The sequence below is a fragment of the Oncorhynchus mykiss genome, chromosome 2, assembly GCF_013265735.2.
Source record: "Oncorhynchus mykiss isolate Arlee chromosome 2, USDA_OmykA_1.1, whole genome shotgun sequence".
In the NCBI taxonomy this organism is placed as follows: Eukaryota; Metazoa; Chordata; class Actinopteri; order Salmoniformes; family Salmonidae; genus Oncorhynchus; species Oncorhynchus mykiss.
The window spans coordinates 15,600,338-15,623,590 of record NC_048566.1 but is presented as its reverse complement, the minus strand read 5'-3'; the positions used below and the strand labels follow the sequence as shown (position 1 = coordinate 15,623,590).

General features: G+C 44.3%; 2 protein-coding genes across 3 annotated transcripts in view; one reads left to right on the top strand and one right to left on the bottom strand.

Annotated features, from left to right (window-relative positions):
• The first annotated feature begins 6,101 nt into the window (after positions 1-6,101).
• LOC110535873 (GTP-binding protein 10) lies at positions 6,102-9,268 on the top strand. Its single transcript, XM_021621219.2, has 10 exons — positions 6,102-6,254; positions 6,648-6,841; positions 7,025-7,116; positions 7,257-7,401; positions 7,521-7,594; positions 7,744-7,796; positions 7,985-8,092; positions 8,203-8,280; positions 8,395-8,518; positions 8,623-9,268. The coding sequence occupies exons 1-10, from the start codon at positions 6,222-6,224 to the stop codon at positions 8,862-8,864; spliced, it is 1,143 nt and encodes a 380-aa protein (XP_021476894.1). The 5' UTR covers positions 6,102-6,221; the 3' UTR covers positions 8,865-9,268.
• A 55-nt stretch (positions 9,269-9,323) lies between these two features.
• The window catches only part of LOC110535866 (disintegrin and metalloproteinase domain-containing protein 22), a 131,877-nt gene continuing 117,947 nt past the window's right edge, over positions 9,324-23,253 (bottom strand). Inside the window, exons 18-30 of one of the 2 annotated variants that reach the window (XM_036938988.1) lie at positions 22,651-22,782; positions 22,498-22,561; positions 22,264-22,369; positions 21,981-22,100; positions 20,519-20,687; positions 20,274-20,385; positions 19,030-19,120; positions 18,866-18,919; positions 18,485-18,685; positions 17,585-17,685; positions 17,349-17,415; positions 15,128-15,251; positions 9,324-13,381 (exon numbers count right to left, since the gene is read on the bottom strand). In XM_036938988.1, coding sequence (XP_036794883.1) covers positions 13,361-13,381; positions 15,128-15,251; positions 17,349-17,415; positions 17,585-17,685; positions 18,485-18,685; positions 18,866-18,919; positions 19,030-19,120; positions 20,274-20,385; positions 20,519-20,687; positions 21,981-22,100; positions 22,264-22,369; positions 22,498-22,561; positions 22,651-22,782 — 1,362 coding nt within the window. In that variant the 3' untranslated portion in view covers positions 9,324-13,360. The remainder of the gene's footprint in view (positions 13,382-15,127; positions 15,252-17,348; positions 17,416-17,584; positions 17,686-18,484; positions 18,686-18,865; positions 18,920-19,029; positions 19,121-20,273; positions 20,386-20,518; positions 20,688-21,980; positions 22,101-22,263; positions 22,370-22,497; positions 22,562-22,650; positions 22,783-23,253) is intronic. The other variant, XM_036938997.1, reaches the window with a different exon arrangement.

The following is a 23,253-nucleotide window of genomic DNA, read 5'->3' as shown; positions in this document are numbered from 1 at the left end:
CAGCGTCACATCGAAACTCCTTCATTCGCGCTGCACCGGTAGGGCATGTGTAGGGCGCGAGCGGTAGCGCAGGTATAGGGCGCGAGCGGTAGCGCAGGTAAGGGCGCGAGCACAGATTCGTAGTCTCGGCAAAGAGCGCGCGCTCAGACCATCGCGCGGCTTCTTCTGGTTCAAGAACGGGATCAATTTGATGACGCTAGATTGTAGTTAACATTCATAGTGGGGTGGCAGGTGGCCTAGTGGTTAGAGGCTTGGACTAGTAACCAAGGTTGCAAGATCGAATCCCCTAGCGACAAGGTAAAAATCTGTCGTTCTGCCCCTGAACAAGACAGTTAACCCACTGTCCCTAGGCCGTCATTGAAAATTAGGATTTGTTCTTTAACTGACTTGCCTAGTTAAATTAATAAAAAATAAAATATTGGCAGGAAATCCATATATGGGCCCAGACACACATATTGGAACCTTGGGCTACTAGCAAGGAACTCCTTAAATGGTCATAGTGTGACCATGCTAATTTGCTCACCTACATCCAATCTTCATTAGCTACAAGCCAATCTCAATAATCAACCACCCTCATAGTATTTAAACTGCATCCATCTTCATGCCTTTTCACATCTGTCTTACAAACAGTCTGTATGACAAATGCATGCTGTTGCTTGACTCTACACACCCTGTGCTAAGGCGGGCCAGCTCAACCCTGGTCCATGACTGGCTACACTCGGGGGTTAGCGCCGCAAGCAGGCTCAGCACAACCTTGACTCAGGCTTCTTGCACAATGGGAGCAGCCAGCTCAACCTTGGTTCCCTTCTGGGAGGGGCCACCACGGCCTACTGCTGGAGGTTGACCCTGCCAGCAGGCTCAGCACAACTACTTGTTATGCAAATGGGGCTGACCCAGCCTGGAGGCCAGATACCAACCCCAATCCATGAGTGGGGGCTGGCCTCCCCGACCACTATCCACATCAACCCTCATGCCAATCAATGCTACCCTTTCCAATGTGTTCGTCAGATGGTGGGAAGCCAAACTTGTGAAATTTGTCACAATCATCTAGGCCCTATTGGTCCCCAAGAACACCAAATGTTTCTTTGACATACCAATAGACCCAATAAAAATCTATTCTGAACAAAAGTATAAATGCAACATGCAATCATTTTAACAATTTTACTGAGTTACAGTTCATATAAGAAAATCTGTCAAAATTTAAATAAATAAATTAGGCCTCTAATCTTTGGATTTCACATGACTTGGCAGGGGCGCAGTCATGGGTGGGCATAGGCACACCCACCTGGAGCCAGGCCCACCCACTGGGGAGCCACGCCCAGCCAATTAGAATTAGTTTTTCCCCACAAAAGGGTGACTGATCTCAGATGATACCGCAGGTGAGGAAGCCTGTTGTGGAAGTCCTGGGCTGGCGTGGTTACACATAAAGAAGAAGTTACAGGTCTGTGAGAGCCAGAAATCTTGCTTGTTTGTAGGTGACCAAATACTCATTTTCCACCATAATTTGCAAATAAATTCATTAAAAATCCTACAATGTGATTTTCTGGATTTTTTTTCTCATTTTGTCTGTCATAGTTGAAGTGTACCTATGATGAAAAGTACAGGCCTCCCTCATCTTTTTAAGTGGGAGAACTTGCACAATTGGTGGCTGACTAAATACTTTTTTGCCCCACTGTATCTGTGGCATTGTGATGTGTGACAAAACTGCATGTTTTAGTGGCCTTTTATTGTCCCCAGCACAAGGTGTACCTGTGTAATGCTGTTTAATCAGCTTATTGATATGCCACACCTGTCAGGTGGATGGATTTTCTAGGCTTTACATGTTGTGTTTATATTTTGTTGTTTGTAAAACATTAGCTTGAAAATCAAATGGAACAAAATCGTTAAAATTATACTGAACAAAATTATAAACACAACATGTAAAGTTTTGGTATCTGGAGAGTGATGTCATTCTCCCTAACCCCTCCACTCTGGCCCTGAGCCCGTGTCCCAGACAGACAGGACAACAACACCAGCAGAGCTCCAGCATCCCTCATTCTGAAAAATACCTCTTCAGAACTAATGTAGTCTACTGGGCTCAGTCCCCTTCTTTATATACACACTGGTAACCTGATGCATGAGAAACGAACACATGTTGAAACTCAGTGGAACATGTTAAAATATCACCAAGGACAAGTGAAGTCATGGGTAAACCGTACACAAATACAGGTGCACACCAGTGTACAATACAATAGCCTGTCAAAATGTGACACAATTATTCCCTCTTGTGGTTAAATATGACACCTCTCTTCAACTCTGCAAGATTTATCTGGTCCTCCTCAGAAGTAGAATGGGGGATAAGGATTAAAAAAAGTGAAATAATTTAAACATTGGAATGGTTAGGGAGAATGACACAACTCTACAGGGTCACAACGAACGGGGGGAGAGCAGTAATAATGGTGGTCCTAACATCTGGGCTCAGCTGAAAGCACTGAGAGACACAATTTGGGAACCATCCTGGTGGAGCAGAGAGTGGAGCTGAGGTACATGGGAAACAGATTGACAGCTAGTGAGAGCCAGGTGGAGGAACTGAAGAGAGACGATGCAGATAATGAGGATTTTTATTATTTTTATTGTATGAAATAAATCATTTGACTTTACATGTAGGTCCAATGGCAGGTTAGCGTTTTTTGTCATGAATCTTGTTCTGGAGGCAGCTCTGCAGAGTGGTCACTGGAGTCTCCCGCCTGTCTGGAGCTGCCAGAGTCTCCCGCCTGTCTGGAGCGGCCAGAGTCTCCCGCCTGTCCGGAGCTGCCAGAGTCTCCCGCCTGTCCGGAGCTGCCAGAGTCTCCCGCCTGTCCGGAGCTGCCAGAGTCTCCCGCCTGCCTGGAACCTTTGAGGGGGGGGGGGGGGGGGGGGGGGGGGGGGGTACTGTCACGCCCTGACCGTATAAAGCGTTTTATGTCTCTATATTAGTTTGGTCAGGGTGTGATTTGGGTGGGCAGTCTATGTTCTACGTTCTATGATTTTCTATTTCTAGGTGTTTGGCCGGGTGTGGTTCTCAATCAGAGGCAGCTGTCTATCGTTGTCTCTGATTGAGAACCATACTTAGGTACCCTTTTCCCCCACCTCTTTTGTGGGAAGTTAACTTTGTAGTTGTTCAGGGCACATAGCCCAAAGCGTCATGTTTTTTTTTTTTTTTTTGTTCTTCGTTTTGTCGGCATCATTTTTAAATACATTTTAAATGTACGCTTACCATGCTGCACCTTGGTCCAGTCCTTCAGCCAGCCGTGACAAAAAAAAAGATTTTGTGTAGTTTGTAACATCTGTTGAGCTTAAATTTTTTTATTTTCAAATAATGTTTCCATTTTTATTTTTTTATCCTTATCCCCCATTCTTGCTGAGTTGAAGAGAGGTGTCATATTTAACCACGAGGGAATAATTGTGTCACATTTTGACAGGCTATTGTATTGTACACTGGTGTGCACCTGTATTTGTGTACTTTTTACCCATGACTTCACTTGTCCTTGGTGATATTTTAACATGTTCCACTGAGTTTCAACATGTGCTGGTTTCTCATGCATCAGGTTACCAAGACCAGTGTGTGTATAAAGAAGAGGACTGAGTCCAGTAGACTACATTAGTTCTGAAGAGGTATTGTTTCAGAATGAGGGATGCTGGAGCTCTGCTGGTGTTGTTGTTCTGTCTGTCTGGGACATGGGCTCAGGGCCAGAGTGGAGGGGTTAGGGAGAATGACATCACTCTACAGGGTCACAGTGAACAGGGGGAGAGCAGTAATAATGGTGGTTCTGATATCTGGGCTCAGCTGAAAGCACTGAGAGACAAGGTGCAAAGTATGAAACCATCCTGGTGGAGCAGAGAGTGGAGCTGAGGTACATGGGAAACAGATTGACAGCTAGTGAGAGCCAGGTGGAGGAACTGAAGAGAGACGATGCAGGTAATGAGGATTTTTATTATTTTTATTGTATGAAATAAATCATTTGACTTTACATGTAGGTCCAATGGCAAGTTATCATTTTTTGTTATGAATCTTGTTCTGGAGGCAGCTCTGCAGAGTGGTCACTAGCTGGCACAGCCACAAAGTCAAACCCTAACCCTTAACTTTAACATTAACCACACTGCCTAACCTTAAATTAATGCCAAATATTTTTATTTTTGTTTTCATGGATTTTTACAATGATAGCCACTTTTGACATTGCAGCTGGCCCATCTAGCGGAGATTGCTCAGTTCTGCTTCCAGGGCAAGGTTCATGCCAATAAACGTCAACCTGTGGCCCATTCACTCTAGTGTTGCAGCAAAGCTACTCTGGGAGACTTGTTCGATTGCCTGAATTAAATCATAATTTCTGAATACATTGTCATGTTATTTCAGTCCTGGAGACCAGACTGAGCGTCAGTGAGGGGCTGAGAGAGGAGCGGAAGAGAGAGAATGCAGGTATGCTGATATGATATGGTCATAAGCAATCAGTAGGGAATTATTACTATTGATACAGTTTAGTAGCAATCAACAATAGCTTGAAGATGACATGCTTGAACATATTTTTTTATTTGATTCTACAACTCCAGCACAAGCAGCAGCACTGTCAGCCATGGGGGCCAGAGTGACAGCCAGTGAGAGCAGGATAGAGGAGCTGAAGACAGACAATGCAGGTAATATGAATATATGACTTACATAGACTTATCTGTAATTATTTGTAACTGTTTGATGTGTTGTTATATCAGCCCAGGCAGCAGAACTGTCAGCCTTGGGGAGCCAGGTGGAGGAGCTGAAGAGGGAGAACACAGGTAAACAGACAAACAACTTGATTTAAAATTTGCTCTGTTAGAACTTTAGTGCTGAAATGCGTCAGCCACCCCTTTTTTGTCATTTATTTTCAAGGTTTGAATTGTTGCCTTTCTTCTTGTCTGCTGACTAAGATGTTTCCAAAGACATCTTGCATTGTTACTTTTGACTTGTTTCTCCATTGTCATTGTGTTTGTATCCTGTGTTCTCCCCTGTTCACAGACAGACCAAAGGTGGCCTTCTCTGCTGGTTTGACTAACTCAGGAAAAGTAGGACCTTTCAATACTGAGACCCAACTGATCTACACCAAGGCCTTCACAAACGTCGGCAACACCTACAACCATAATACAGGTAGGTACTGCTTACACATCAATACACATGTCCAAGTGGGCCAGTGGCAGAGTCCACAATCACTAAACATGCTGCTCCAATGATTAGAATATTCCGCCCTGAAACATATAAATGTATGGAATTGATTAGAATGTATAAAATCATAATCAATAAATGTGTAGTCCTAGTCAGAATTAGGGTAAAACAATATGTCTTTATGGTATTTTAAACACAGACTACCTGAGCTTGGTGCCGACCTGACTGGAGATTTGGGAGAGAACGAGGAGTACGTCTCAAGGACAAGGCCACTAATCTTTGTCGGCTGGGTAGTGAGACAGACAGTGTGTGCGTAGCAGGACATGTGTGTATGTTTGTGTGAATGTGTGGGCGTGAGAAGTCAGTATAAAATGAATTGCTTTGTTCTATGCACGCCAGAACGTTCTCTGAATAAACTGTACTAACTTTTTGCATAAGCTGAGTCTTTGACTTATTATTATACCCATGGTCTTACAAACCTCGGGAATTGGTCAGAGCTATTGTTTGTCAGTTATTATCATTAGGATAGAAAATTACCTTGACACTGACTCACAAATCCACTCCATGGCGGAGCTCTTTAGAGTTAAACACCGCGCGCACGAGCTGACAGTTGACCAGAGATAGCCTATGAACAAACATGATGTCTGACTGACTGACTGACTGTCTGAATGGATGAATTAATGAATTTGGGGTAGGGTATGCTATAAAATTATAAACAAATAGGTCCTAACATAAAATGACTTAGCCTATACTAGTGGTGTTTCTGAAAGTTTATCAAAGGTACTTCACCAAATGATTGTTCAAAACACTGATTTCTTTGTAGACTAGGACTACAGGTAAAACCCCACAACAAACACAGCCTAATATTTTGTGTGCATAGTTTAGCTGGGGAGGAGAGAGAGGCGGGACTAGCTACCTTGACTGACGCTGACATCATCGAATCACCGCCCCGTTTGCTGTTTCCTGTTCCACCACCAAACAACCTATAACAACACATGTGAACGACTAATCTGACGTCTTCAGGCAAAAATGCCACAAACGGTCAACTGTAACTTCTAAATATTTACTCAAAATGGTTTGGATCAGTAGGATGTGTTGTCGGAAGGTCAGTAAACCACTTACATTGTAGTTCGCTAACAAGCTAAGTTAGCTATACCAAATATATTTATAATTATAACTAACCCCTCCTGTTTGTGGCTCTACTATCCAGGTAGCCATGCTAGCTAGCTTAGTTTGCTAGTCGTAGGTGGTCTTCTGTTGCCCTTCACGGTCAGTTTCGTAGACAGGACTAGCTAGTTGGTTGTGGTGTTCTATCAGTTTTACATGGTCGTTTCTACAATGAACTTGCTAGTTATGGAAATGGAAAAAGTTTAGCTGTGTAGCCTAACGTTACTGTCCACGTCATTGTAGAAGACATTACAATATTTTAATGTTGTAGATACTTCAGTTGTCTGACGCAAAGTGTGAAACGATGTCATCACTACTCCCTTTCCTCTAGTACGGTAACTTCGTGGACAACCTGCGTCTGTATGTGCGAGGGGGCAGTGGGGGGATGGGGCTGCCCCGTCTGGGGGGTCAGGGGGGGAAAGGGGGAGACGTGTGGGTGGTGGCTCAGAAGGAGATGACTCTGAAGAGGGTCAAGGATAAGTACCCCCAGAAACGCTTCATCGCTGGAGTAGGAACCAACAGCAGGTATGTCTGGACCACAACTCACTGGGTGGACGGTGAGCTCACCGGTAGATCACTTGCATATGTAGGCGGCACACATATTGGATAATGCACAAAAGCATTGTACAACAATTATGACCAATATCCCTTTTGGAAGAATCATGACGTGAACTACCAGCAATCGTGTGTGTGTGTGTGTGTGTGCAGTGTCCGTGCTCTGAGGGGGCAGAAAGGAGAGGACCAAGAAGTCCTGGCTCCTCCTGGCATTACTGTCACCAATGATGATGGAATGGTCCTCGGTAAGTCTTTACACATGATACACCTCCTTCACTGACACAAGGCACTGTGTATTGGTTGAAGATTATCTAGATGTCTGCACTCAGGATGAGAGTGTTGGGTGTAAATGTAACTGACCATAGCTCATCAATCCCCTCCATAGGTAAGCTGAACACTGAGGGAGATCGTGTGCTGGTGGCCAGAGGGGGTCAAGGAGGCTCCTACCACTCTGAGTTTCTGCCCAGTAAGGGCCAGAGCAGACAGATACGACTGGACCTCAAACTCATTGCTGACCTCGGCCTGGTGGGGTGAGACAGGACACACACACACACACACACACACACACACACACACACACACACACACACACACACACAATCATACAGGAACATATTGACTTCATGATTTCCCCCTCCATCACTACCAGGTTCCCCAATGCGGGAAAATCCTCTCTACTGACCGCCCTGTCTCACGCCAAACCCCAGATTGCCAGCTATGCCTGTGAGTATTGAGTACATATGTACACACCACATCCCTCTGAAGTGAATGTTCCATATATTACCCAGTTTTTTGTCAAATGTTTGATTGGAGGATGATACCATGCTGTTTGAGTTGTTTATGAATGGTAAATGTTTCTTGTCGTTCTGCAGTCACCACTCTGAGACCAGAGATTGGCAAGGTCATGTATGAAGACCATAAACAGGTAAGAGAAGCAGATGAGGTCACTTCCTCCCCTTTGTGCGAGTCAATATTTTCCTTCACCTGATTGGTTCATTCTCAAGATTGTCTTCTGGTTTGTCCATACTCGGTGTTCTCTCTCCTCTCATTGGTTCAATCTGAGTTCTCTCCTCTGATTGGTCCATTCTCTGTTCTGTCCTCGGATTGGTGTAGATCTCAGTAGCAGACCTCCCAGGGCTGATAGAGGGGGCCCACATGAATAGAGGCATGGGCCACCAGTTCCTCAAACACGTGGAGAGGACCAGACAGCTGCTCTTTGTGGTTCGACCTAAACACAAACACAATTTATGGTCAAAGTCTCAAGGAGATTTGTGGTGCGAAAGCCTCTAGCTGTAATACTGATGAAGTCTCTCTTCTCTCTCTGGTCATAGGTGGACGTTTGTGGATTCCAGCTGGCAAGCAAAACGCCCTTTAGGTCTGCTTTTGAGGCTGTTCAACTTTTAATTAAAGTGAGGCTAGCAGGACACATCTACACAGAAACCTCTCCCTCCCTCCCTGCGAGCACCAGTATCATAATATTTTATCTCTCTCCTTATCCCACTCTCTCTCGACCCCTCCTATAGGAGTTGGAGCTGTATAAGGAGGATCTCCCGTGTAAGCCTGCTGTGTTGGTGGTCAATAAGATGGACCTGCCTGATGCAGAGGACAAACTCTCAAAGCTGCAGGAGCAACTCTTAAACCCACACGGTAATCTAATGATATACATAGATTCTAAACTTAGGTAATTAAGGTGTATGATCTGTGACATTAGACTACTCATAGTGCCCCCCTGGTGTGCTTCTCCCTTTCAGAGTTCTCCCACCTGTTACCCGACGATATGCTTCCTAAGAACAACATGGTCTTCAGACACGTGGTTCCTATCTCAGCTGCCACCGGTTTTGGCATCGCACACCTCAAGACCTGTATCCGCCAATCACTAGACAAGGATGCCTCTATGGCAACGGACTCCCTGCACCGTGATAAGCTACAGGCGCTGAGAGGGGCGGTCCCAGCCAAGAACACACTCACATGGGGCCCCACCGCCTCAGTTTGAGCTGAACTGTAGAACATTCAGGGTTAGTATGTTCTGCAGTTTTGAAAAAGGGTTTGAACTTGATTCTTGTTCACTCAGCCTGGAACGTTTTCAATATTGTGGAAGTCAGGGTGGTGTTCCTACCTATCATACCCTAGGTAGGATGACTCCTCGACATTCATCCTGGCTCTGCACCCTGCTTGAGCCTATCTATGGAAAACACTAACGATGATGTCACCCACAGTCATAACCCAGGCAAGGGTGTTGTCGTCCTGCCTTCCCCTTATGACCACACTATGGACAGAGTTACAGAGGTTGAGAAAGAGGGCAGGAAGTACGTTTGTGTTTTTCTGCTGGATGTTGTCTCTGACTGTTTGATGTAATATGTTGCTTTTCCACCATGTAGTAATAAACATGTTAATTAATGCTGCCTCCTTTAGCAATAACCTTAAGGGAAACTAAACATACATACACAGAAAATATCGCTGAAAGTTTTATTTTATATTAAATATATTACAATACTGAATGATATTGTAAGAAAAAAAAAATATGGGCATTGATTTTTGCATTGTCAGTCTATGTACAGCATACAGTAAAAGACAAGTGCTGTAATTATACAGTGGGGTCTTAATGATTGATACCCTCCATAAAGCTGAGCAATAATGATTGTATGAAATAATTCAACTACTAAGCTATATTGTATTTTTTAAAACGGGGGAAACTATTGATTTATACCAATACAGTTGCTCAGTGAAAGATAGTTGAACAAGTAATACTTATTTTTCTCAAAGGAATGTCAAAATTGACACCCCTAAAGATTCTTAGAAATAAAGTCAGTCAAAAATATATTTGGTCCCATATTCCTAGCACGCAATGACACATTTTTGTTGCATCCAACAAGTTTTTAGAGTCACAAGCTTGGTGTAGTCATTGTGTGCTGTAGGAATATGGGACCGAATATTAAACTTTTGACTACTTTATAAGAACCCTTTGGCTTTTCAATCATTCTGACCCCTAACCTTCTTGAGGTAGATCTTTCTCTGAACAAAAGTATTTTTATCAAATATCATTTCCCAATTTTGTTTTGTTACATACAATTTAGTTCAGTATTTGAATTATCATTATTGCTCATCTTTATGCAGGGTGTCAATCATTTGGGACTCTATATAGATTTTGTAGCGGTACATATGAGGGTTAAGGTCACAGTAGGAGCATACTGCAGCAGGATGGGACTGCATGGTGCATTCAGAGGCCTGATATAACCTACTTCTCCACAGGCTATGGCTGGGTGGTTGGTGCTTTGTTGTATTGATACATTCAAGAATCTGTCCCTACTTTGTGAGCGTTTGGACGTTTCTCTGTGGGTCCGGTTGGGTTACATCAGTCAAGTCACTAATACAGATAACACACATCAGACAAGTTACATCTTGTTACCTGGACAGGCTCCACCTGCCACCATCGTAACGTCTAATATACCTCAATCCTATGACCTGCAGGTAAATTATCATAGATGTCAGAATTAAGACAAAATGATATTTAAAATATTGCTTGACAAGTATGATCTTTTATTTTCATATTACCACGGCCTATGGAATCCCTTGGTCAAATCTCAAGTTACTAAGCACCAGCCAATCATATCGTAATTGAGATAAGACGAGTGATGAGCGCTTTAGTCAACATGCATTCACCTGCACAGATCTCTATAGCATAATGCACCCCATGTTGCCATAGCTGCGTCCCATCATAACATAGAAGACATGTACAGATCTTCACATGCCAGAGCGGTCCGAGATGAGTGTGTGCTTTAAAAAACTAAAATGGCCGCATCATATCTCCATTCCACTCAACGCACAGAAGAACAATAATGCAGTTGGTCTGTCTGAATAACGGCTGTACACAACACTGAGAAGTGAACATATAAAGGTACTTAGGAGTAAAGACTTGTCATACAGTATCAATATTAATGTGATATTGTGGTGATCTTAATATCTTTGCAGTCATAATGCATACAGTAGAAAATCAAAATGATCAGTGCCCACATTTTAAACTTAAGCATACGGAGTTAACATACAGCAGGCTTAACTGATATGGACAGTACAGTAACTACAGGATGGGGGTTGTGACTTCTGTACAAATACATTTCCCTTTAGCCACAGCTCTAAGATCAGCTTTCCACTCCCCAATTCACAACATTTACCATCAGGGGGGTAAGATACAAAACTGACCTTGGATCTGTGACTAGGGACACTTTATCCTACTCTGCGTAGGTAAGAACCTGAATCTTAAACCACATTTAAACCACTAGATTACTCGGACCATTCATGAAAATGTTTGAGACCTGGTTGATTATGTTGAAAACCTGTTCACTACTGATATGGGGTTTATGGTATGAAATTCCAAGAAGATAACAGCAATTGGCAATCAAGGAAAAAGTATTTCAATGTCATGCTTATTTCGTATTACAGCCTCACAGATAGATTACCAGAGAACAGCGATAGAGTGCTAGCTAGTAGATCCATTGTCATTCTGTTGGTCTTATAAATCTCAAACAGCAAGCACTGTACAGGACACTTCATCATTTACAGACAGCAGGGCAAACTTACAGTAGGAAACAAAACAAAAGCAAAAATGCACATTTTAATAATTTTATCTAAACAAATTCCAAATTCATCTGACACAATGTTCAGTTTCCACATTGTTATTCCCACATCGTCCAGTTGGATCTCAGTGGCGTTGTCGGTTCCAGTTGTATCTATCTGTTATGTCTGGTCTCACACTGTACACCAGGGGCGGACTGGGACCAGAAATCGGCTCTGGCATTTTAAACACAACGGCCCATTTCTTTCTTCCAGGCCCCCATTATTAGCAAGATAATTATCATTTTGCACCCCAAAAACAAGTAAGACAGGCCCACGGTGTTAAAAAATTGGACCAGGCCATCTTGCATTTGCCCAAAATGCCAGATGGCCAGTCTGTCCCTGCTGTACACACAGACCGTAGTGTGGAATGATTATAGTCACAGGACATTTCTCCAACTTCTCTAAACCACCATGGCCAAATGAACATGTATATCAAATCTAAAACTACAAAAGAACACTTGTTCTCTCCCCTCTGTAGCGAGGAAGGGCTCATGGGACTATCTTAGTTCAAATCATATTCATCATTATCAATATCCAAATGGATAAAATGCTCAGTTTTAATGTTATAAATCAATGACATTTTTAAGTTTACTGTCTTAAATATGACGGGCTGTGACTGAGTGTGCATTACTCAGAGAAAGGGATGACACAAAGAGGAAATATAGAACACTGTTTGTACATTCTGCTGTGGAAGAAAAAGAAAGCTGGAGTGTTCACACAGCCACACGGGAGAGAAGAGAGAGTTCAGCCAGAAATGAAAAGAGAGAAACAGACAGAAAAACCAAGTACGGGGTCTCTACAAAGACCTACGGAGACCCTGTCTGTCTACAACACGAACCACAGCAGGAGGAGGAGAGGGGGAGCATCCCTTCATCATTCGCCTCCCAGTAAGTAAAAAAGAAAAGCACACATTACTCTGCCTTTAAGCTGTACATATTTACAACGATAACCAAATCCTTCAGGAAAACCTGACACGGCGAAAGAAAGAGAACGGAGTGGCTAGGGTCTAGGGTCTAGGGTCTAGGGTCTATGTCAGGGGCAGTTGGCTAGTATAATGTGTGATACAGTTCATAATGAGTCGCTGATCACAGAGATAGAAGAAGCCTATAATGTAAAGAAAGCTTAAAGGCCTACAGTACGTATGACATCACCATCCCCCACATGCTGTCCGTCCCAGACTTCTTCTTCTTTTTGACACTAGGAAGAGTTGATTAACAGGGGGTTCTCATGCATACAGTGTTGGAGTTTTCTACAGTAATTAAACAGCGTGCTTCAAAATGGTAAAGAAATCTGCCGATATGATAGCTGTCCGCGCCCCTCAACAGAGAGGAGCACCAATCAGAGGAGAGAGTTTACATGGGGGCAGGGCTAGAGGGGGGTTGGGGGGAGAGGTGAGTAAGGTAAGGTGGAACAGTTTGAGGGAGGAGCTAGAAGAGTGTGGTGGAAGCTGGGGGATGTTGGGGTGTTGGGAGTGGGGGAGACATCCACAACGAGGCCTCTCCTCTCTGTCTGCACTGTTACCATCACAACAGCTTTGCTTTTTCCTCACCAATGAGTGAAGGGCTGATCTCTGGTGGATCTCCAACTAATCTGAAAGGGATCTTGTGTTGCCTCGTTCTGTCTTGGCTTGTCAGTGTAGGAATGACAGATGGCCCCTGTAGCGTCCCCTACTGAGCAGGTCAGGTCTGACGGACCTCGTACACACTCTCACATCTTCCTCCTCTTCATCTTCCTCTGCTTCTCTTTTCCACTCATACCAGTTACTCACTTTTTTCGTCATTTTGTTTCAATTTAGTTTTTCTTTGTATTTTTTAATTCATAGAAAAGTGGAGGAAAATGTAGTTCTTAAGTAGTTTTGCAGAGTAGATAACAGGAGTGTTATATTGAAGTCTCCCACAGCTGCAGGAAGAGAAACGAGATGAAGAGACAAAGACTATAATTAGATAATGGCTTCAGTTCCTTAACTGCAGTTAACCCCACAATGCAATAGGGGTATTTATAGTACACACGTCATGAACTACTACTGTATTTACAGTGCCTTGCGAAAGTATTCGGCCCCCTTGAACTTTGCGACCGTTTGCCACATTTCAGGCTTCAAACATAAAGATATAAAACTGTATTTTTTTGTGAAGAATCAACAACAAGTGGGACACAATCATGAAGTGGAACGACATTTATTGGATATTTCAAACTTTTTTAACAAATCAAAAACTGAAAAATTGGGCGTGCAAAATTATTCAGCCCCTTTACTTTCAGTGCAGCAAACTCTCTCCAGAAGTTCAGTGAGGATCTCTGAATGATCCAATGTTGACCTAAATGACTAATGATGATAAATACAATCCACCTGTGTGTAATCAAGTCTCCGTATAAATGCACCTGCACTGTGATAGTCTCAGAGGTCAAAAAAAGCGCAGAGAGCATCATGAAGAACAAGGAACACACCAGGCAGGTCCGAGATACTGTTGTGAAGAAGTTTAAAGCCGGATTTGGATACAAAAAGATTTCCCAAGCTTTAAACATCCCAAGGAGCACTGTGCAAGCGATAATATTGAAATGGAAGGAGTATCAGACCACTGCAAATCTACCAAGACCTGGCCGTCCCTCTAAACTTTCAGCTCATACAAGGAGAAGACTGATCAGAGATGCAGCCAAGAGGCCCATGATCACTCTGGATGAACTGCAGAGATCTACAGCTGAGGTGGGAGACTCTGTCCATAGGACAACAATCAGTCGTATATTGCACAAATCTGGCCTTTATGGAAGAGTGGCAAGAAGAAAGCCATTTCTTAAAGATATCCATAAAAAGTGTTGTTTAAAGTTTGCCACAAGCCACCTGGGAGACACACCAAACATGTGGAAGAAGGTGCTCTGGTCAGATGAAACCAAAATTGAACTTTTTGGCAACAATGCAAAACGTTCTGGAAGAAAACCTGATGGAGTCTGCAAAAGACCTGAGACTGGGACGGAGATTTGTCTTCCAACAAGACAATGATCCAAAACATAAAGCAAAATCTACAATGGAATGGTTCAAAAATAAACATATCCAGGTGTTAGAATGGCCAAGTCAAAGTCCAGACCTGAATCCAATCGAGAATCTGTGGAAAGAACTGAAAACTGCTGTTCACAAATGCTCTCCATCTAACCTCACTGAGCTCGAGCTGTTTTGCAAGGAGGAATGGGAAAAAATTTCAGTCTCTCGATGTGCAAAACTGATAGAGACATACCCCAAGCGACTTACAGCTGTAATCGCAGCAAAAGGTGGAGCTACAAAGTATTTACTTAAGGGGCCTGAATAATTTTGCACGCCCAATTTTTCAGTTTTTGATTTGTTAAAAAAGTTTGAAATATCCAATAAATGTCGTTCCACTTCATGATTGTGTCCCACTTGTTGTTGATTCTTCACAAAAAATACAGTTTTATATCTTTATGTTTGAAGCCTGAAATGTGGCAAAAGGTCGCAAAGTTCAAGGGGGCCGAATACTTTCGCAAGGCACTGTACCTAGTTTCTAGGACATTATGTACAGTATGTTACATATGAGATGTTATGTACAGTATGTTACGTATGAGATGTTATGTACAGTATATGTTACATATGAGATGTTATGTGCAGTATGTGCTATATACTGTGTTACTATAGTAGTTTACCCTGGCACTCTGCCTGTTGGCCTTCTTCTGGTCGTCGGGGAGGGGGGGCATGGGGTAAGGGTACCTCCGGCTGGATGCAATGGACCCCGTGGAGGAGGTGGGCGACTTCGCTGGGGAGAGCGTCCTGAAAGAGGCAGGAAATTACCTCACTATAAACGGTGATAGCATCATTCTTACTGATCTGCCCGGAATAGGCAGAAGTTGCCCCTAAACACCGAGGCAGACATTTTTTCATGACCCTACCGGTTAAGGTTCAGATTGGGGGTTCGATAATTTGACCCTAGAGCTGTGGTTAGGGGAAGCATCTGCCTGTGCCAGAGTAGACCAGCCTGAACAGCCCTGGTCTGGGAACAGTCACCTCTTCCTCTCATCAACCTGCCTATGACATCATCAACTGCTGCACCATCATCAGCAATGCAACAGGGCCAGCTGTGCTGTGGCTGGAGTGGGAGTGGGCAGGTCAGTCAGTCACCCACTGAGTACAGTTAATGTGACTAGACCTGTGCCTGTGTTGGGGTGTATCTGGGCTGGTCCAGGACCAGAAGGTGTAGTGGAGATGGTGTCATGGTGGGTAAATGTGAACCGACCAGGCCGGTGAGCACAGAGACACTCAGTAGGGGACTCTGTACATGTGTGTAGCACAATGATGACATCAGAGCAAACACAACACTGAACATGCAGAGATAAAGAGAGAGAAGATGGCAAGAGCAACGGAGGGAAATAAGGAAATAGACCAGTAATAGAGATTATTTCTAATGACTTCCGTTTTGGTGTCATTACAAATAAAGCAAGACAATTATGTTACTCAATACTCAACAAAATGTAAAACTGTTGTAAAAGTTCAGCAGCTATTGATACATCCAACCATCGTACGCTAAAAGCAATGAATCATGGGAGTCCAAAGACACAAGAGGACCAAGAGCTGTCAACCAAAGCTCTGACATCATCACCAGAACTACCAATCAATCAGCTCTTTATCTGTGATAAAGGGAACTGACCCCCATTTGGGAACCACTGGTATAACCCTTCCCTACCTCCCCTGGCCAGATTGAACCCAAATACACGGACCAAGCCAAAGGGGAGTTAAAAGAGGGGGGTGGGGGTTGTTGAGGAATAGGAGATGATCTGAGGTAATACCTAAGGTAGGGTCCTTCAGTGTTTTTATTCACATCTTCTACCCACTTAGTTACATCATAATGCTCTGTTTGGAAGCGAGGGGTTAAATACCTGCAGGAGTGGGGATTGATAGACACACCGAGAAGGGAGGAGGAAAGGAGAAGAGGAAGCAGGAGGAAAAAGAGGATGAGAGGGAGGAGGATGGAGATGAGGAAGAGGGAGAAAGAGGACGAGGGAGGAAGAGGAGATATTTTAAGAGAGCAGAGCAGACCAATGACATTCTGAACACACACCACCAAGATGCAAGTGAGAGGAAGACAAGATGGGACTGTGAAGAACTTGACTAGATGAATGTGTGTTTTAGTAAGATGGTCATTTGCATTTTGGCCAGATGTCACAAATCAGTCCAAGCAGTTAAATTCTCCTCATTCACTCCCATGCATTCAAACAAGAACAGTTGCTCTGCAAATGACCTCAGGTGCCAAGACCAGGAAATAAACAAACAAACAAACAACAACAAGCTGGGAGATCAACAAGGCTGAAAGGTCAACAAGGCTGAAAGGTCAACAAGGTGTTAATTGGGTTCATTCACGGGGAGCATGTGCAGTTAGGGTTGTTTTTGAGTGGCCATGCTAGAAAGGACAGAAGTATTGTTTCACAGATGTCATCTTTGTAAGCAATAGCCCTGACCTTAACAATTAACCTTTACATTTACCCTCACCCGTAACACTAACCCCTAGATAAAAACAAATAGCATTTGTCTGTTCAAGCATGGCCATAGTGACTGCCATTAAGTCCCACATGCACTCTACAATGCCATTTTTCTTTATAGAACAGTGCAGTACAACATTCTAGAACCATGGCGTCTCTGAGGTAACAAAATCTGGTAGTAGTCAATGTAACTCATTAATTCCCTTTCTTATAAAGTTCTTGTGAAATGCCGGATTCACAGATTCTACAAGTACCCCACAACTTGTATAAGTCTGTTTCACCATACAGAACCTCTTGGCTTGCTGCTATTTGAGCTGATATCTATAGTGACTGGATGGGTGTAAATACAATCCCTGTGCCATGTGGAAGCCCATCCAGGAACATGGTGACTTACTCTGTAGAGTTGGAGCGAGGACGGAACTTCTTCCCTTTCGACTTCTTGCGATTTCCACTCAGATTTCCTACAGAGGAAGGACACAGTAACACATGGTTAGCACAGGGAAATATAACTCTGTGTGTGTGTGTGTGCTCTGTGTGTGTGTATGCTCTGTGTGTGTGTGTGTGTGTGTGTGTGTGTTCTGTGTGTATGTGCTCTGTGTGTGTGTGCTCTGTGTGTGTGTGTGTGTGTACCTTGCCATGAGTTGCTCCTGGGTCGTCCGTTCTCACAAATGTCAGAGATGTGTTTGGCATCAGGGATTCGCTCGCTCCACGAGTGGGACAGACCGTTAGACCTTCACACACACAGAGTTAGATTTCCTTGTGAAACAGTGATAACCATTATCATCACGATCATCATTACTGACAACCTGATCCCCAGACTTTTTATTTTCTTATTTAGCCTTTATTTAACTGGGCAAGTCAGTTAAGAACAAATTCTTATTTATAATGACGGCCTACACCGGCCAAACACGGACGATGCTGGGCCAATTGTGCGCCACCCTATGGGACTCCCAATCACGGTCGGTTGTGATACAGCCTGGAATCAAACCAGGGTGTCTGTAGTGACGCCTCAAGCACTGAGATGCAGTGCCTTAAACCGCTGCATCACTTGGGAGCCCAGATTTACAACATCTGTTTAGTGGGTTTGATTTCTGGGACCACCCATACGTAAAATGTATGCACACACGACTGCATATTAATATATTATTAGAATATTATTTTCCTTTGTCTACAGTAGAGACAGAGAGCTCAGGGTAGGAGGAGGAGAGGAAGGAGACTGATGGTACATTCCATAAGAACAGACTACCACACCATGACGACTGTGAACGATAGCATGACAACATGATGAGAAGAATGTGCAGAAAGAGGCATATTGCAACCAACACAACCAACTACACATATTGCGAACAAGACACGATACCCTCGACACACACAAAATAAGAAACCCCCTCAACACAGAGAGACACACAGACACACACGCACACACACACACACACACACACACACACACACACACACACACACACACACACACACACACATATACACACACACACACACGTTTACGATGGCAGTGAGATGGTGTCACACCTGAATGCAAACAGAGAGATGTTTTGTGAGATGGAGGCGATGGAGGGGGGGAAAGAGAGCGTGTACATCTGCAGGTTAGACAGACAGCCAGACCTCTTCTTGGAGCTACAGCCTGAGTTGGTGCTGACCCCAGGGGCCAGGTCACTGTAGAACGAGTCTGCATCCCCGGGTTTCTTCACATAGTCACCCGGAGGCATTTGCCTGAGAAACGCCAACAAACATTAGACATCTGAACACTGTCATGACATAGATTTCACAAACACATCAACAAATTGACCAACACATAAATAGATCAACAACTAATGACCGTTATAGAAAATGTGGAATTGTCGCGCTGCTAAATGACAAAAATGTAAATGGGAACGAATAAGAAAGACAAACCTGCAGAATCTTCTGTGAACCTCTGACTCAACGTAGCACCGCTGTCTGTAGCTCCTGTTAGTGAAGAAGGACAGTCACGTCAGACACACTGACCAATGACAGGATCCCAAGCCAGTTCCTAGTCAGCTATCCCAGGTCTAGAGCTGAGGTCCAGCTGTACTCACTTGTATCCCCAGGCGGTGATGGCCAGGATGAGAGCCAGGAACAGAATGGAGCCAGCGATGGCCCCGATGATGATGTTAGTACTGGTGATACCTGAGAGAGGAGGGGGGGGGAGAGAGAGCACTTTATAAACAAACCATATTATAGTTGTTTCCAGATGAATCTGTAGGAGAAACACACTTTGAAGTGATCAACTTCAATAGTACACTAAAACACAGCACACTCAGAGGGAAGAGATCTGAAAGGAAAGACGGGGGAGGAAACAGATTAAACATTGATGTGTATGTTTTTGAGGGGAAACGTAGAAGGATTCAAAAACATGACTGACTACAGGCTGGGGAGACTGGGATGGGGTGAGAGGAGGAGAAAGAGGAGGAAGTGACATCACAGAAGGGGCAAACACAATGAAGAGGAACTCAGATCTGACCTCAGCGTCACTCCATCAATGACATGAGCCTGTCGACAAAGAATGTGTGTGAAAATAAACAACAAACAAAAAGAAAGATGTGCCTGGTTGTTGTTTTTTTAACAGATACTAATGCAAACGTAAAGGCCAAAAATAATGATTATATGCAGAATAACTAAACAATGAATGAACCAATGATTTATGATGAAAATAAAGGCTTAAATACGTATGTCGAACCAAAACCTCTCACAGTCTTTGTGTTAAAAGGGGGAGAGGGAAAGAGTTAGAATGAGAGTTAGAGAGAGAGAGAGTTTGAGAGAGAGAGAGAGAGAGAAAGTAGGAGAGAGAGTAGGAGAGTTAGATAGAGAGAGTTAGAGAGTAGGAGAGTTAGAGAGTGTTAGAGAGAGTTAGAGAGAGAGTGAGAGAGAGTAGGAGAGTTAGCGAGAGAGAAGGAGAAAGGGAGAGAGTGTGAGAGAAAGAGCGAGAGAGAGTCAGAGAGACAGAGAGAGATAGAGAGAGAGAGAGAGAGAGAAAGAGATAGAGAGAGGGAAAGAACAAGAGGAAGAGAGAGAGAGAGAAAGATAGGAAGAGAGCTATTTATAAGCAGGGCTTATATAAATAGGGGGAGAGGGAAAGAGTTAGAGAGAGATATTTATAAGCAGGGCTTATATAAATAGGGGGAGAGGGAAAGAGTTAGAGAGAGATAGGGAGAGAGAGTGTGAGCGAAAGAGCGAGACAGAGACAGAGAGACAGAGAGATATTTATAAGCAGGGCTTATATAAATAGGGGGAGAGGGAAAGAGTTAGAGAGAGATAGGGAGACGTGTGGAGTTATTTGTACCTGATACAGAGGCGGTGGGTCCAACCACCAGGTAGCTGAGAGGAGACGTGGAGTTACAATCGTCTCCAGTCCAACCCAAGTGACACACACACTTCAGCTCGTTACTACAAATCTGCAACACACACATACACAAGCATGCAGGCACACAAAAAATATGTATTAGGAGCTGAAAGGTTGGAGAGAGAGAGAGAAAGTGGGTGTGCATGCATGTGTGTGTTTGTGCATTTGTGTGTGTGTATCCGTACCCCGTGTCCAGAACAGATGGTCTTCTCGGTGGTTCCAGGGCAGGTGCTGAAGTTGAACTCCTGAAGGGGCAGACACTTGTGGTTGAAGCAGACCCTCTCTGTCCCACAGGCTGTCCCATCCTCCACATAGCCCAGGTCACTGTCCCCGTCTATCATCACATGACCCCCACTGACATTCAGCACACAACACAGCACAGTTACAGAGGATCCATTCATATAGAAGTTACACAGGGACATAAATCAAATATAGAATTGGATTCACAAAGATAGAGCTAGAGACATTATTCTGTATGTGCTCTGGAGGCCTGCATCGTCAGAGAGAGAGCTAGAGGCATTATTCTGTATGTGCTCTGGAGGCCTGCATCGTCAGAGAGAGAGCTAGAGGCATTATTCTGTATGTGGTCTGGAGGCCTGCATTGTCAGAGAGAGAGCTAGAGGCATGATTCTGTATGTGCTCTGGAGGCCTGCATCGTCAGAGAGAGAGCTAGAGGTATTATTCTGTATGTGCTCTGGAGGCCTGCATCGTCAGAGAGAGAGCTAGAGGTATTATTCTGTATGTGCTCTGGAGGCCTGCATCGTCAGAGAGAGAGCTAGAGGTATTATTCTGTATGTGCTCTGGAGGCCTGCATTGTCAGAGAGAGAGCTAGAGGCATTATTCTGTATGTGCTCTGGAGGCCTGCATCGTCAGAGAGAGAGCTAGAGGTATTATTCTGTATGTGCTCTGGAGGCCTGCATCGTCAGAGAGAGAGCTAGAGGTATTATTCTGTATGTGCTCTGGAGGCCTGCATCGTCAGAGAGAGAGCTAGAGGCATTATTCTGTATGTGCTCTGGAGGCCTGCATCGTCAGAGAGAGAGCTAGAGGCATTATTCTGTATGTGCTCTGGAGGCCTGCATCGTCAGAGAGAGAGCTAGAGGCATTATTCTGTATGTGGTCTGGAGGCCTGCATCGTCAGAGAGAGAGCTAGAGGCATTATTCTGTATGTGCTCTGAAGGCCTGCATCGTCAGAGAGAGAGATAGAGGTATTATTCTGTATGTGCTCTGGAGGCCTGCATCGTCAGAGAGAGAGCTAGAGGTATTATTCTGTATGTGCTCTGGAGGCCTGCATCGTCAGAGAGAGAGCTAGAGGTATTATTCTGTATGTGCTCTGGAGGCCTGCATCGTCAGAGAGAGAGCTAGAGGCATTATTCTGTATGTGCTCTGGAGGCCTGCATCGTCAGAGAGAGAGCTAGAGGCATTATTCTGTATGTGCTCTGGAGGCCTGCATCGTCAGAGAGAGAGCTAGGAGGTCGCTTTATAAGGAGGTCGCTTTATCAATCAGTGTGTGTAAATATCTATGAATGGACTGTAATTCCTTAGCAACCCAAGGAGAACCATAACACAATGAATGAATCAGAGTCTGATGATGGTGTGTGTGTGTGTGTGTGTGTGTGTGTGTGTGTGTGTGTGTGTGTGTGTCTGTACCTGCAGTCCAGGGAGGCGCTATGCTGTGCAACAGAGAAGGACGTCAGTCCCCCCTGCAACTCTCCTAGTCGGGGGGCCGGCGATATGTTGGAACATAGCAGGTACCCACAATGCACGTCTCTGAAACACACAGGAAGTAGTGATGAACCTTCTCTCTAAGTTCAGGTTCCATTAGTTACCTAAACTTTGCTGGACATGTTATGTTCAAGGATAAAAGTACAGTGTGATGGCATGTCATTGTATTCAAGCACAACAGAACTGTGACACAAACGAGTGTCCTTACTGCTTGTTGCATTGGACCCATGTGTCTTTGTCCTTCCCACAGTTCCCCTTCTCTGTCCCCTCAATATTCAACTTCTCATAACAGAACTTATCAGCAGCGGTCGCCTCTGAAAAATCAAACAATGAACAGGGATGATGTCACAACCTACATATATAACCCTGCATTGAGTGTCATTGAGGTCGACATAAAAACGTTTTCATCAGTGATTGAATCAAAAACAGTTTTGTTACTCACTCTCTCCCCACAGATACTTGCACTGTCTGTCTTTGGTCTTGCACCTCCCGTTGAAGCAACGCCCCTGGACACAGAGGAGTGGTGCACGTCAAACACAAACACACACCTGTACACACCAACTGGTCCACTCTGATTATTCTTGATATCTCTTACCTGTTCCTTTTCACATGAGTAGCCGTCCATCTTGTGCACATTCGGGGGACACTGGCTGGAGTTACCAGTGCAGTTCTCTGGAATATCACAGTCATTCACTGCCTCCCTACACACCACGCCCATAAACTCCATCTGCCCACACACAACACAGGTCAAAGCATGTCAGCAGGTGTATGACATTTACTCCTGAAATACTGACCTGTTGCACAGACTACAACCACTGTAATTATTATTTGACCCTGCTGGTCATCTATGAACGTTTAAACATCTTGAAGAACAATCTGGTCTTAATGGCCATGCACTCTTATAATCTCCACCCGGCACAGCCAGAAGAGGACTGTCACTCCCTCAGAGCCTGGTTCCTCTCCACCTGGCACAGCCAGAAGAGGACTGGCACTCCCTCAGAGCCTGGTTCCTCTCCACCCGGCACAGCCAGAGGAGGACTGGCACTCCCTCAGAGCCTGGTTCCTCTCCATCCGGCACAGCCAGAAGAGGACTGGCACTCCCTCAGAGCCTGGTTCCTCTCCACCTGGCACAGCCAGAAGAGGACTGTCACTCCCTCAGAGCCTGGTTCCTCTCCACCTGGCACAGCCAGAAGAGGAC